The sequence below is a fragment of the Macrobrachium nipponense genome, chromosome 39 (assembly GCF_015104395.2).
Source record: "Macrobrachium nipponense isolate FS-2020 chromosome 39, ASM1510439v2, whole genome shotgun sequence".
NCBI lineage: Eukaryota > Metazoa > Arthropoda > Malacostraca > Decapoda > Palaemonidae > Macrobrachium > Macrobrachium nipponense.
Window position 1 is genome coordinate 35,918,532 of NC_061099.1, and position 14,153 is coordinate 35,932,684.

At 40.1% G+C, this 14,153-nt stretch overlaps 1 protein-coding gene and 1 long non-coding RNA gene across 2 annotated transcripts in view; one reads left to right on the top strand and one right to left on the bottom strand.

Moving 5' to 3' along the window:
* LOC135210296 (putative neural-cadherin 2) overlaps positions 1–9,304 on the top strand; it is an 80,221-nt gene extending 70,917 nt beyond the window's left edge. Inside the window, 4 exon segments of the mRNA XM_064243179.1 lie at positions 1,167–1,399; positions 3,665–4,003; positions 5,442–5,633; positions 8,647–9,304. Coding sequence (XP_064099249.1) covers positions 1,167–1,399; positions 3,665–4,003; positions 5,442–5,633; positions 8,647–9,020 — 1,138 coding nt within the window. The 3' untranslated portion in view covers positions 9,021–9,304.
* Positions 9,305–9,833: 529 nt separating this feature from the next.
* LOC135210550 (uncharacterized) lies at positions 9,834–13,837 on the bottom strand. The gene is made up of 3 exons (XR_010313537.1): positions 13,753–13,837; positions 12,430–12,525; positions 9,834–9,953 (listed from the first exon to the last, which is right to left on the bottom strand). It is a non-coding gene; the product is annotated as an uncharacterized LOC135210550 (long non-coding RNA).
* Positions 13,838–14,153: the final 316 nt, after the last annotated feature.

Below are 14,153 nucleotides of genomic sequence, written 5' to 3' on the forward strand. Positions count from 1 at the left end.
CTTGCACGACTCGAAACAGCTGTCTTCACTATACTTCCACGGCTCGAATCAGCTGTCTTCGCTATACTTCCACGACTCAAAACAGCTGTCTTCGCTATACTTCCACGACTCGAAACAGCTGTCTTCGGTATACTTCCACGACTCGAAACAGCTGTCTTCGCTATACTTCCACGACTCGAAACAGCTGTCTTCGCTATACTTCCACAACTCGAAACAGCTGTCTTCGGTATACTTCCACAACTCAAAACAGCTGTCTTCGCTATACTTCCATGACTCGAAACAGCTGTCTTCGCTATACTTGCATGACTCAAAACAGCTGTCTTGGCTATACTTCCACAACTCAAAATGGCTGTCTTCAGTATACTTGCAAGACTCAAAATGGCTGTCTTCGCTATACTTCCACAACTCGAAACAGCTGTCTTCGCTATACTTCCATGACTCGAAACAGCTGTCTTCGCTATACTTCGATGACTCGAAACAGGTGTCTTCGGTATACTTCCACAACTCGAAACGGCTGTCTTCTCTATACTTCCACAACTCGAAACAGCTGTCTTCGCTATACTTCCACGACTCGAATCAGCTGTCTTCGGTATACTTCCACGACTCGAAACAGCTGTCTTCGCTATACTTCCACGTCTCGAAACAGCTGTCTTCGCTATACCTCCACAACTCGAAACAGCTGTCTTCGCTATACTTCCACAACTTGAAACGGCTGTCTTCGGTATACTTGAACGACTCGAAACAGCTGTCTTTGGTATACTTGCACAACTTGAAACAGCTGTCCTCGGTATACTTCCACAACTCGAAACAGCTCTTTGCTTTACTTCCACAACTCAAAATGGCTGTCTTCAGTATACTTGCACGACTCGAAACAGCTGTCTTCGCTATACTTCCACGACTCAAAATGGCTGTCTTCATTATACTTCCACGACTCAAAATGGCTGTCTTTGCTATACATCCACAACTCGAAACAGCTGTCTACGCTATACTTCCACAACTGGAAACAGCTGTCTTCTCTATACTTCCACAACTCGAAACGGCTGTCTTCGGTATACTTGCACGATTCGAAACAGCTGTCTTCGCTATACTTCCACGACTCGAAACAACAGCTGTCTTTGTCAAGACATATCCAAATTTTTTTTCCCCTCCAATCATATTTCTTTCAGCTGCGGTTCCGGACGGCACCTAGTGGGATCTGCGTGCGAGGACATCAATGAGTGCCTGCTGGAGCCGTGCCTACACGGAGGAACCTGCTACGACCAAAAGCCGGACTACTTTTGCCTCTGCGGTCCGAACCACATCGGCGACAACTGCGAGTGGACCAAAGTCTCGAGTGCCAACCTCCCGCTAACCGAGCCGGCAGCCATAGCGGCCGTTATGCTCTCGCTTCTCTTTTTAGGTGGGTTATTTTTCCATTTTGTCCTTGTCTGTAGGCCCATTATTATTATTATTTTGTTCTAAGAGGTCCACAATGATAAAAAAAATGTTGCGAGTTGTACTGATTGTTCATTTGGACTGACGATGAACCCAGGGAAGGGTTCGAAAGCTTTTTGTAAAGGGTTTTTAAATTATACACGAACTCACAACATTTTTTATTATTGTGGACCTCTTAGAAAATTATATATACTCTCGCGATAGAGTTTTTTCCAATTATTATTATTATTCAGATATATTCCTTCCTATTTGCCTCATAGCCTTATTATCCTCCCTATTGGCCTCATAGCCTTATTATCATCATTATATTATTATTTTGAAGGTGAACCCTATTCATAAGGAACAACCCCACCAAAGGGGCCACTGACTTGTAATTCAGGCTCCTAAAGAAGATGATGTTCGTTAGGAAGAAGTAAGAGGAGATAAAGGAAAATACAGAAAGTGAGAGATCTCACGATTTAAAAAGAAAAAATAAATTAATAAATAGATAAAAAGGTATTAAAATGCAAATAGAACAGTAATTAGGATGTTAATGAATTGAATCTTCGCTTGAACTTCTGAAGTTTCGGTTGTACGACATCCTCTGAAGGGAAGTTGTTCCTCAGTCCAACGGTGTGAGGAATAAAGGACCTCTGGAACTTGAGAGAAGTTCGACAGCGAGGCACATAAAATCCTATGGATGATTCCCCGAGCGATGTTATGGAGCGACCCCAACAACCGTTAGGAAATCTAAGTGTCCCCTTCAGTTCCGACCTATAGCCATTTCTTTTGTTAAATTATTTATCTATTTCCCCCCTCCCCCCCACATTCTCATCCCTCCCCCTTTTCCAAAATTCGCCAACGATCACATCGGAGGGCCGTATTTTTCTCATAAATGACGTCTACTGTCGTTCGCTGTTTCTCTCGCTGGGATGATGAGTGTTTAGAAGTCAGGCCTGGGACTAATTCGGCGGTTATTTATGGGGGTCCTTTTGTTGCGAGCTGTGTTCTTGTTTTTTAGTGTTTCTATTTTTATTTTATTTTTGCAAACCGTTCCCTACCTGGGAAACTGTGCCAGTGTCATCTTCAGAACTGATTCTAGCGAATCATAAGCCTTGTAACTGAGGCTATTGTTGTGGTTTTGGGGGAAGAGGGAAATGTAACTTTTTTCTTTTTTGGGAGAGATTTTAAAGATTCTTCCTTGGCTTTGGCGTCAGTCTCTTGGAAATTTGTCGTCTTCCCTCCTCTCAGTTCAGGTGTGAACGATACTACCAATGTACTAATACTTACCCATCAAATATATAGCGCTATACTTCATCGAATATAGCTGCAGCATGTAAAAATAATCTCGAACTCGTGTGTAATGTTCACAAATATAGTAATTTAGCTGGATAAAGTTCTATAAAAATGCCTTCCTTAATTCTCACACACACACACACACCCAGAGAGAGAGAGAGAGAGAGAGAGAGAGAGAGAGAGAGAGAGTCAGTCCTAAACATACTATGGAGATTAGTCTTCGCATATCTTAACTATTCTCTTTATGCAGAATACATTTTGCTATTTTACCTATTGAGTTACCTAGCTTGGATGAGAGAGAGAGAGAGAGGAGAGAGAGAGAGAGAGAGAGAGAGAGAGAGAGAGAGATATTTCGCATTTGCATATATATCGCGTTAGGGGTAGCTACGTAATAATATTGCCAATAAGGAACATTCACTTGGGAAAAGACAATTGTAGCCTTTGGGGCTCTCCACGTGCAAGATGCTAAATAGGCCTGGTGTTTTTGCTTCATTGTAAATAGTTCGAGAATTGATGAGCCCTCAAGAATCTTTTACCTAAGAATCGACAGGTTATTATGCATTGTTGTAAAAGAACTTATCCAGGCACTTCAGTCTATCTCTCTCTCTCTCTCTCTCTCTCTCTCATTCAAGCTAGGTAACTCTCATTAGGTAAAATAGCAAAATGTAATTCTGCAGAAAGAGAAGTGTAAGATATACGAAGACCAACCAATCTCCATAGTATGTTTAAGACTCACTCTCTCTCTCTCTCTCTCTCTCTCCCTCTCTCTCTCTCTCTCTCTCTCTCTCTCTCTCTCTCTCTCTCTCTCTCTACACACACACACAACCCTTTTAAGGTGGTCGTGGTACATACTTTGATGATGGAAACACCACTCAATAGCCTTTACTGTTTTATTTGACGTCTTGAACAGTTACATAACATAGCATGTTCCATTGTTTCTTCCGTCGTCTAACAGTTCTCATCGGAGTGTGCATCTTCTTAAGACACCATCGGCTACGGACAGCCAGCAGGGCATTGGGTCGCCAGGAGACCGAAGGCAGCGAGGACTCTAAGGACTCCTTCATAGCCGTCAAAGTAGGATGCAAAGGATCGGTGATTCAGACACTGGACCCAGAGAAGGAGGCGGGAACGTTGTTCCTCGGGCTGAGGAGCGGATGGAAGAGGGAAACGGGAGGTGGTGGAAGAACCAGAGCCACGACGACCACCAAGAGAAAGGGACCCGAGGACGAGTCCCACACCACCTTCCTCGAGCTGCTCAAACTGTCTAGGGCCAAACCTGCCAAGGAGGCCAGAGGTCAGTTATTACAGGAAAACTATGTGGTGTAAAAAATTCTATTTCTGGGGAAGGGTGTTCAAGTTAGTATTTTATTTTTAATGGGATATTTTTTCTAGTGTGATTTTCTTATAGGGGTGGGTGTTCTAGTCAGTTTTCTAGCAGGAGGTGTTCAGTCAATTTTTTAGTTTTAAGAGTGATTTTCTATAGGGCAAGGGTGTTCTAGTAAATTTTTTTTAGAGGGAAAGTGTTCTAGTCAATTTAGTTCGTGTGATATTTTCGGGGTAAGCGTGTCCAAGTTTTTTTTTCTGTGATTGTTTTATGGGAGAGGGTGTTCTAGTGAAATGTCGGATTTCTAAACCGAGAAAATTAAGGAAATAGCCTGTTTGATATACAGTAAAGATAAAATTAAAGATGCTACTACATGGTTGCACAGGAGTTAAACTATCAAGTAAGAGGTTTCTTAAACCTTTAAGTAAAACAATCTTTATTAGACTGCCACTCTTGTAAAGACTTGAATCCAATGCACTTTATCCATTTTTAATTTGTACTGCTCTCTGGATTGGATATGTTATGGAGGAGTTATGGAGTTCCATTTGACAACGTCTGTGTGTGTGTGTGGAGAGAGAGAGAGAGAGAGAGAGAGAGAGAGAGAGAGAGAGAGAGAGAGAGAGAGAGAGAGAGAGAGGGTGTAATTGCTGTATGGATCGTTAACGACTGGATTGGCTGTTGGTGAGTTCTGGGTTGTCTGCTGGTGCTGTTAGAGATCAGAGTTTTGTGTTTTTAGTTAGTTTTCAGTCAGTCTTTAGTCTTTAGTCAGAAGCTGTGAGAAACTGTAGTGTTGGCTGCATTTTAGTGAAGGCATTGATATTCAGCTGAGTTGTGTGTTTTTGTTTATTATTTGGTTGTTGTTAAGTTGGTGTTGTTTGCTTAGAGTTGTTATGCCTGTGCTGCTGTGATTTTTTGTGTTGTTTGTGCAGTGGTCTTTTGTTGTTTTGTTGAGTTTTTGTTGTTATATGTGAGGTTGTGGTTGTGTTCCTTGGTTGTTTGCTGTGTTGTTAGCTTGTGGTTGTGTTCCTTGGTTGTTGTGGTCCTTGGGTGTTGCGTTGTTGGATTGTGGCTCTTGGTGGTTATTGTTAGTGTCTCAGCGACCTTGACCGGCGGGCAGCACAGCATAGCCCTGGAGTATCTGGAGTTGGTAAGTAGTACATGTGTTTTGTGTTTGTTTTTTTTGTTTTTGTGTGGGTATAGGTAAATTGTCCTGCGTGTATGCTGTAGTGTAAAGAGGAAAGTGTGACTGGGTGAGTTGGGTAGCTGGAGTGATTAGGTTTATGTGGGGGGATTTTGCCAGCTTGTTTTTTAGCTTGTGATCCCGCCACAATGTCTGTGTAATTAAATTTTCCTGCTATGGATATAACCATGACAAATATCTAATCTGAACTTAACTTGCTTTTGGAAGGAGGTCATACTGTGACCAGCAGTGGAGTTAGCGCCGCTGTCATCACTTCCGCTGGAGTCAGTGGCAGTAAAGATATTGCATTGGTAGTACCCACTGACCACCAGTATAACCACTTACCAGGGGAAGACCTAAGAAATTATGCATATGAGGGCGATGGATCATCTTCGGGATCTCTTGCCTCGACTATATCAGGTAGATATCAAATAGTCTTGTCGTTTATACACAGGTAGTCTGAATAAATACAATAAATTCACACATTAAGTTCCTCTAGAAGCACTTTCTTTTATTTTTGTGATAGGGTGCCTACTTCCACCCTTGTTCAGATACATGTCATTCTAAGCACAACAAATTATCCTGGAAAATCACTGTCCCCATCTGAGATTTTAATGAAACTGTGTTGGAAGAAAGAAAATATTTTAGTCTTTGTGCTTTTATTTTAACCTGTGTGCTTTTTAGCAGCAGTTTACGCATTTAAATAAATAGATATTAGTTCCCATATAAATACAAACCAGAGTCTTTACGTGTAAGAATATTCCTCAATGACAAAAGTTAACTTCCAAGCTCTCCTGAGCCAAGGCCTGTTTAGTTCCTTTGGAAAGCATGCTTTCACACAATATTGCATGCAACATCTAGGTACCTCAACAACCCTCTGCTGATTCATTGTACCAAGGAAAATAGTGGAAGATCTTAAGTAACTGGTGTCATGAAGAGGTCATCTTCCACTGTAACTCTCCACTTACCAGCTTGCCAATTTAGTCTCTTCACCCTGTCAAGCTCCTCGTAGTCAAGGTGGTGAATACTATTCTTTTCCTTAAGCCAGGTCATCAGACTGAGGGCACGGATCTCTCTGCCCTAGCAAGAGTTATCACATCCATGAGCAACTTGGGCCATCTTGCTTTCTTAAGAGCTTTGGCCTGTGGAGTGGGGTGACAAAAATCTTTTGGGGGAAGGCTGTATAGACCAGGATCTAATAATGAAGATGGTCTTCTGCTATCTTAGTCTTGCTGTATTGATAAGGTCTTCTGCTGCTATCTTAGCCTTGTTGTATTGATGAGGTCTTCTCATCAACACAACAAGCCCAAGATAGCAGAAGACTTCATCAATACAACAAGGCTAAGATAGCAGAAGGCCTCATCAACACAACAAGGCTATCTTAGCCTTGTCGTCTTGATGAGGTCTTCTGCTATCTTAGGCTTGTGTTGATGAGATCTTCTGCTATCATAAGGTCTTCTCATCAATGCAACAAGGCTAAGATAGCAGGTCTTCTGCTATCTTAGCCTTGGGTATTGATGAAGGTCTTCTTGCATCTTAGCCGTGTGATGATGAGGTCTAATGCTATCTTAGCCTTGCTGTATTAATGAAGGCTATCTTAGCCTTGCTGTATTGATGAGGCCTTCGGCTATCTTAGCCTTGTTGTATTGATGAGGTCTTCGCGATCTGACCTTGTTGTACTGATGAGGTCTTCTGCTATCTTGACCTTGTTGTACTGATGAGGTCTTCTGCTATCTTGGCCTTGTTCTACTGATGAGGTCTTCTGCTATCTTGGCCTTTTCTACTGAGAGGTCTCTGCTATTCTTGACCTTGTTGTACTGAGAGGTCTTCTGCTATCATTGGCATTGTGGTATTTGATGAGGCCTTCGGCTATCTTAGCCTTGCTTGTATTGATGAGGCCTTCGGCTATCTTAGCCTTGTTGTATTGATGAGGCCTTCGGCTATCTTAGCCTTGTTGTATTGATGAGGTCTTCTGCTATCATAGCCTTGTTGTATTGACGAGGTCTTCTGCTATCATAGCCTTCTTGTATTGATGAGTTTACAATGTCTTGTCCGGTCTGGCATTAAGAGGGTTGTTGAGAATTTCTCATTCTGGTTCATTTTTGAGTTTATGGTAAATATTCAGAATTTCATAGCTCATTGTAAGTGTGTTTCTCTGTTACCTCTGGAAATTAGTTGATGATAAACCCGAGGCACTGTTTAAGGAGGACCCCGATAACCCGGGGCACTGTTTAAGGAGAACCCCAACGTCTAAAGCTGGAGTGTTTCAACGCCTGCTTGTTAGCACCACAAGCACAAGGCTTCTAGGAACACCATTTCTTCTTGGCTCTCTGCAGCAATCAAATTGGCTTAAAACTCCGTAGTAAGGTTGATAGTTGTAAAAGTTCAGGGGCAGTACACAAATTCAGAAGCCTGAGAGATTGCCTGGCTTTTCAGAATAACTTGTAGGTTGGTATTGAATGCAGGTCTGGAAATATACAACCTTTATAAACTCATCCTTCCCGCGAGCCCCTGGACGCCTTCTTCTTGAGACTTGAGGTGGTTGCGTAACAGGTTGTATAGTTTCTGAAGATCATTTTGGACAGAAAATTCTCTAATGAATACGTGTGAATATAGGCTATGTATCCTCCTTACTCTGCAGGGCAGTAGCACATGTGGAGATCATGCCAAACTCAAGCTCTGTCAGTCACAGATGTAGATAATCTTAAAAACGTATTCTGTTACGGTGCAACTTCTCTCATTCTAACCAAAGTGGGGGGTGGTAGCAGTAGAGCCAAAGGATAATCATCAGTCATATTAACCAGATTTAGCAACATTCCCATTCAATTCGCCAGGCACTTCTGACAGCCTCCCACCTGAGTTAGTGAAGGTCCTATTTACAAGTTTGCATTCCTGTAATGCAATTAAAATATTTAAGCAAAAGTTTGTTCCTAAGTATGCACATCAAAGCCTTTAACTGATGAAAATAAGCTTTGGTACATAAAGCTCTCTGGTTTTTATACTCGTGAAAAATAATTTTTGTTGTACTCATTCAGATTTATTTAAAGAAAAAAAAATAAGTTTTCCCTCTCTGACACTACAAAATCACAAAGTTCAAGACTATACAGTTTTTACCAAATAGTTAATAAATTTAACTTCATCAACAATAACCCCATGAAATATTTCATAAACACTTAGACCCCCCTAATATAATAATAGCTTACATCAGTTTTATATCAACAGCTACTGAAATTATACATTCCTAATTACCAGAGAACTCACAACTAACTTTCTCTCTCTCTCTCTCTCTCTCTCTCTCTCTATCATACAAATTTCTTTAAATATGTAAATAATATACTTAGACTTTGTGATTGGGTAACAAGTAATGGAAATTACCTACCATTTTATATCGCATGCTCTTGACATCTAAGAAGTCTCTATTCACTTTTCCCAGGTTTAAGAACCGAATTGGAACACGAGGAACCGGGCAGAGTCATAGCTGCCGAATTTGTTGAAGTGATGGACCTCTTGAAGAACCTTCCGGAGGCTCCCAAATCCTCCATCCTTCTCGCCAGACTCAAAGAGAAACGAACTTCAGCGAAGGGAGTCGGAGACCCCGAGGTGATGATATCCACGGTGCCATTGGGGTCACTAAGGAGTAAAGAGAATTGTCAGATTTCTTCTTCTTCTTCCTCGTCTCCTCCAGCTGCATCTTCAGGGTCTTTCCCCCGCCCTCCGAAGGACATGAGGAAGGCCGAGACGCCCTCTTCCTCCAAAGGTGGCCCCCAGGCGGTTAGTAGGAGAGATGAACTCACTACAGCCTGCTGACGACCACCTGTTTGAAGCATGAAATTTTAAGTGTATTGCAAACAATTCGAGTAACTGATACGTGCTAAAGTTTCATCACAAAGCATTTAGCAATATTTATATTATTCGGGAAGTATAAAAAAATCTTGTACAAATATCTAGTTTTGCACCGACAGTAATGTGGAAAAGTTTTATTTAAATCAGCCTAATTGTCATCATCTGTGTACTACTAGATTTTTTCACAAAAATGAAAAAAACATTTAGATGTTTTATACATTTATATCACAAATGTAATAAATGTGTGTTGAGTAATCTTAGAAAGTTTCATTAAACCTTCAAAAACCACTATTTCGAATTACTGATTTTCATTCACTTAAAAGTTCCAGAAACCGAGTTCATTGTTAAGAAGCTAAACTTAGAATTTTATGGGAAATTAAACATTTTAACATTTAGTCCCAGGAATAATGTGTTGACTCCTCCAATCATTGTTAATATCAAACGATGTTAATATCAAACTATGTTAATATCAAACGAATGGGTCATATAAGAGAAAGATGGTCTGTCATGTAAATGTGATAACGATGGTTTAACTCTGTAAGAACCAACATTCCAAATACGTATGTCACGAAACACTACCCTAAAGGATTTTAAAAATTTGAGGTAATTCTTTCATTCAAAGCATATTTAATAATAAAAATATTTTAATGTGGAGTTGCCCAAAAGCAAATATATACCAGCTAATTTTAGGAATTTTGAAGTTTGTGCACTAATTAATTCCAACCTAGTTACTGTCAAAAACAATTATTTCCGGCCAAAAGAAGGAAACTTACATCAGGCAATCTCTTATCGGTATTTGACATCGCCTGTTCTTTGGTGGAAGAGTGCATTCTTCGAGCCTACTATTCTGCGACGGGTTCGAGATGAACCCCGCTTTTCTGTAGGACTCCTCAGGTCCTGAAAAAGAGAGATAGTCGTTCTAATACTTAGCACTGATGCAATGGAACCTTACTACAGGCAACCTAATAGTCGCTATTACTGACAAACTAGTGACATGCTGATGTACTGCAACCTACTACAGAAGCTTCAAGTCATTTTGGTTCAAGAATACTGATTTGCTCTGCAAGACTTTTTTTCACTATTTTTATGCAAGCAAAATTATTGCACATTTCTTACAGTACCGCAGTGGCCATGTAAATAAAACTTTAAGAGTTGTGTAGGAAACTTTATGAACTTTTAGTTCAAGTTTCCCAAGTGTAAGTACTGAATTAATTCTCAAAACAGTAACGCTGCAACGCTTAGAATAAATAAAACATCGTAGACACTCGCATCCCCCTGCTAAGACTATGCTATTGGCCAGAGATCATTCTGAATCCAACTCTGAAAAGCCGAAACAAGTACGATTCCAACTCTGAAGGGCCTAAACAAGTACGATTCCAACTCTGAAGAACAAACCAAGTACGAGTCCAACTCTGAAAGGCCGAAACCAGTACGATTCCAACTGTGAATAAGAAACCAAGTACGATTCCAACTCTGAAAGCCCGAAACAAGTACGATTCCAACTCTGAAGAGCCGAAACAAGTAAGATTCCAACTCAGAAGAGCCAAAACAAGTCACAAATCACAAGAAACAAATTGAATAATTGCTGTACCACAATTATTAAAACTAATAAAAACCGGAAAAACTATTATTATCCAGACTTGATATAGAAAGTTTTTAGTTTTCTTACATATTCGACTTAGCCGCAGAATCACTGTAAATAAAGGAAAGGCCCTTTTGGAGGTAGGCCTAAGAAGAATATAGACACTTATCCAATCCTGGGAGTCCGTAACTGGGGAATAAAGAAAATTGAGAGAGAGAGAGACTTAGCCCGCCTTGTGTTGGCACTGGTTCTCCCTCTATAAGAGCCTGTAAAAGAGAGAATGGGGGGTGGGGGGAATCTACAGCAGTCTGGAATGAGAGAGTCGGGTGGTGTCGGGGGGCTCTACAGCAACCTAGACCGAGAGACTACACCAGGCTGTAAGGAGAGAGAGAGAGAGAGAATGTTGGAGACACTCAAGACTACGCCGAAGTGTTTATTGGGAAGGAAATCCCCAGGGCCGAAATTGGGAACTGAGTTGTCACAGTGGAAAGGGGAAAGCGACCCCACGAGAAGATGTATGACTAACGGCTGTGGTTTAAGTCGTTCGGAAATCTGGAATAACGAAGCTCGATGGAGCCTTAACTTTGTTTAGAGGCCACACCACTACGAAGTCGCAATGGCTGCTGAGTAGAATCCAGGTTATAAAGCCACAAGAAAAATAGTCACTACCTTTCCTAGACTGATTTAAAACCTGGTATGCATCCACATTTGCGGCGTGTTTAGTACAAGCCCGTGGAGGATTTCCGAATAAACAAACAAATAACCAAATATCACACAGATAATGACCACCAAGAAATACTCTGTATTTTCCCCCTGTCACTATACCGGCCGCAATAAATTAGTGCGAAATTTTTCCTGTGACTTTTTCCTAGCCAAAATTTTGACTTTTTTCTGTGACTTGACTACCGGCCACCGCTGAATAATGTGTAATCAGAAGCAAAATTGATCAATATTATTCCTGCGACACATCGTCCAAGTCTCACTTCCACAAATACTAAAGCCCCGGACTTCTCAACACAAGGCTTGATCGTCTTACTCTTACCTTGTTTATGTTACCGTTACAGATGTTATTGGTACAAAGTGTGGATTCGCTTTTGTTAAGACTAGCAACGTCCCGTCTGCACATTCCCGTGATGTAACTAATTACAGAGACCTTTCCCTGAAAAAAGCAGTACTCGGTATCTTAAAAATTAACCACAGAACTGAGTACAGAGTGGAAAATCCAGTGCAGTATTTAAAAGTATAAGTAATGTAAAGCAATGCCCTCTTACTCTACAATCGTCCACTTTCCCTTTATGACGTAAACCACCATATAAAAGGTCCTCGTTTTGAAAAAAAAGTAATTGAGAAAATCCAAGCCAGCCTTCATAATAGAACAAAAACTATCTACACGAAAAACACGTCAGCTGTGAAGAGGTTTGAGGAAAGTAATATTGACGACAGGGGACAGACCATTCATTCAATTTGCTCTACCGATAGGTTGCAGGATGCTGGCTAGTGTAACCACTGATGGGGGGAGTATGAAAACAAAGGCACAGAGAGAGAGAGAGAGAGAGAGAGAGAGAGAGATGGCATGGAAAACGCTATACCTTATTTTCGTTTTGTTTGTTTGTATGGTGATTTTACGTCGCATGGAACCAGTGGTTATTCAACAACGGGACCAACGGCTTTTTACGTGACTTCCGAACCACGTCGAGAGTGAACTTCCATCACCAGAAATACGCCACATTTTCGTTTTTACCTATGAACTAAAGTAGCATAAACGAATTGCATAACTTGTTTTGTACTTACTAATGACCAAAGGCTGCTTTCATGAAAGAAGTATCCTAACCCCGGTTAACGTTTCATTCTTGGTTCAAGTCAATTTCCATCAACGCTCAAGAGTTCCTGAAAAGGAAAATATTAAAAAACAAACTTATTGACCATCATTCGTTAAAGGACCTTCGCTCAAAACATATTTCATTAGATATATGTAGAAGCACTATAGTATTCATGTTATGGTTTTAATTTAATTAATTGTTTCTACCTCATTGGGGACACTTCATAAATAGATGAACATGAAAATGATATGCATACGAAAAAATATCGCAGAATGTTACCTCGTGGCATATAGCCTTGTGCTTATGCGTTTTTACCTGCTGGACCGGTTATAAATAAGTACTTACGTAGTTCGTGTGAATGGGATGGCATTAGGCTAATACTGGTAAAACTGAAGACGGCTACCGCGGCCTGTTCCGGTCAGTATACGACCGTAATATTTACCGCCTTTTGCTTATGGTTGTGCCTATGTTTATGCCTTTGGTTTGTGTTTATGATATTAACAGCCTTTTGTTTATGTTTATGATATTAACAGCCTTTTGTTTATGATTATGTTCATTCCGAAGGGGCTGGTACTAAGCAGGGCGCCCATTTCGTTGTCGACCGATAGTGACCGAACCAGAAGGGCGCGGTAGTAGGTTTCATTTTTACGGTAAAAATTACCTTAAAAATGCTTTACTAACTTCAACGTAACCTTTCTTGGCCATTTTCTGTTTTATAAACCTGTGTCAAGTGCTGTGTAGCTGTACAATAATAAAAGAAAATAGAATAAACAAAAAAGGAAAGTAAAACTGAAACATGTAAAGCTCTTCGCATCAAGCACATTGCATAACGGTCCACCTAAACAAAATTTGACTGCATGCAAGTGCCTGCAAGCGAGGAATAACCGTCGGACTGCATCCTAGACAGGGAGCAAATTGCACAAGCATTACGGCTTCAAGCAAAGTTGAACACTTAGAAGCAGATTTCGACAGAAACGTGACATAAATATACGACGTTAGATTCAGGGCACCGAAATGCATATTACACACGAGTACATAATACTAATGTCTCGGTTTTTAATTCTGCATGGTTTTAGCGTGTAGAATACACAATAATTTATTTATTTATTTATTTATTATTATTATTCAGAAGATGAAACCTATTCGTAAAGATCAAGCCCACAAGCCGACTTAGGCTACAATTCAATCTTGCAAAGAATATGGTGTTCACTAACTGTATTATACTCTGAAATCTCCCGGTCCTCTCAACACGTAAAAAATAAATAAATAAATATAAACATAGAGAGATTCTTACCAGCATCAAATACGAAGCCATAAGAGTTCAATTTAAAGAATCCTGAAAGAAATCCAGCTGGATCTAGAGAAGTCCTGTAGAGCCACACTAGCGAACAGAGTAAACTATTACTAACCGCAAGAACGCCAGTAGACAGCCCTAACAAGCTTGTCATCATAGAGAACTGCCATAGCAGTCGATATGACTAATTATATATATATATATATATATATATTATATATATATTATATATATATATATATATATATTATATATATAATATATATAATATATATATATATATATATATATATATATATATATATATATATATTATCTATGAGTAAAGCATAAGTTATCGTACCTATATTACCCAATGTTACTGCCATATAACTTTTACGTTAGTCAAAAGATAAAGCGTA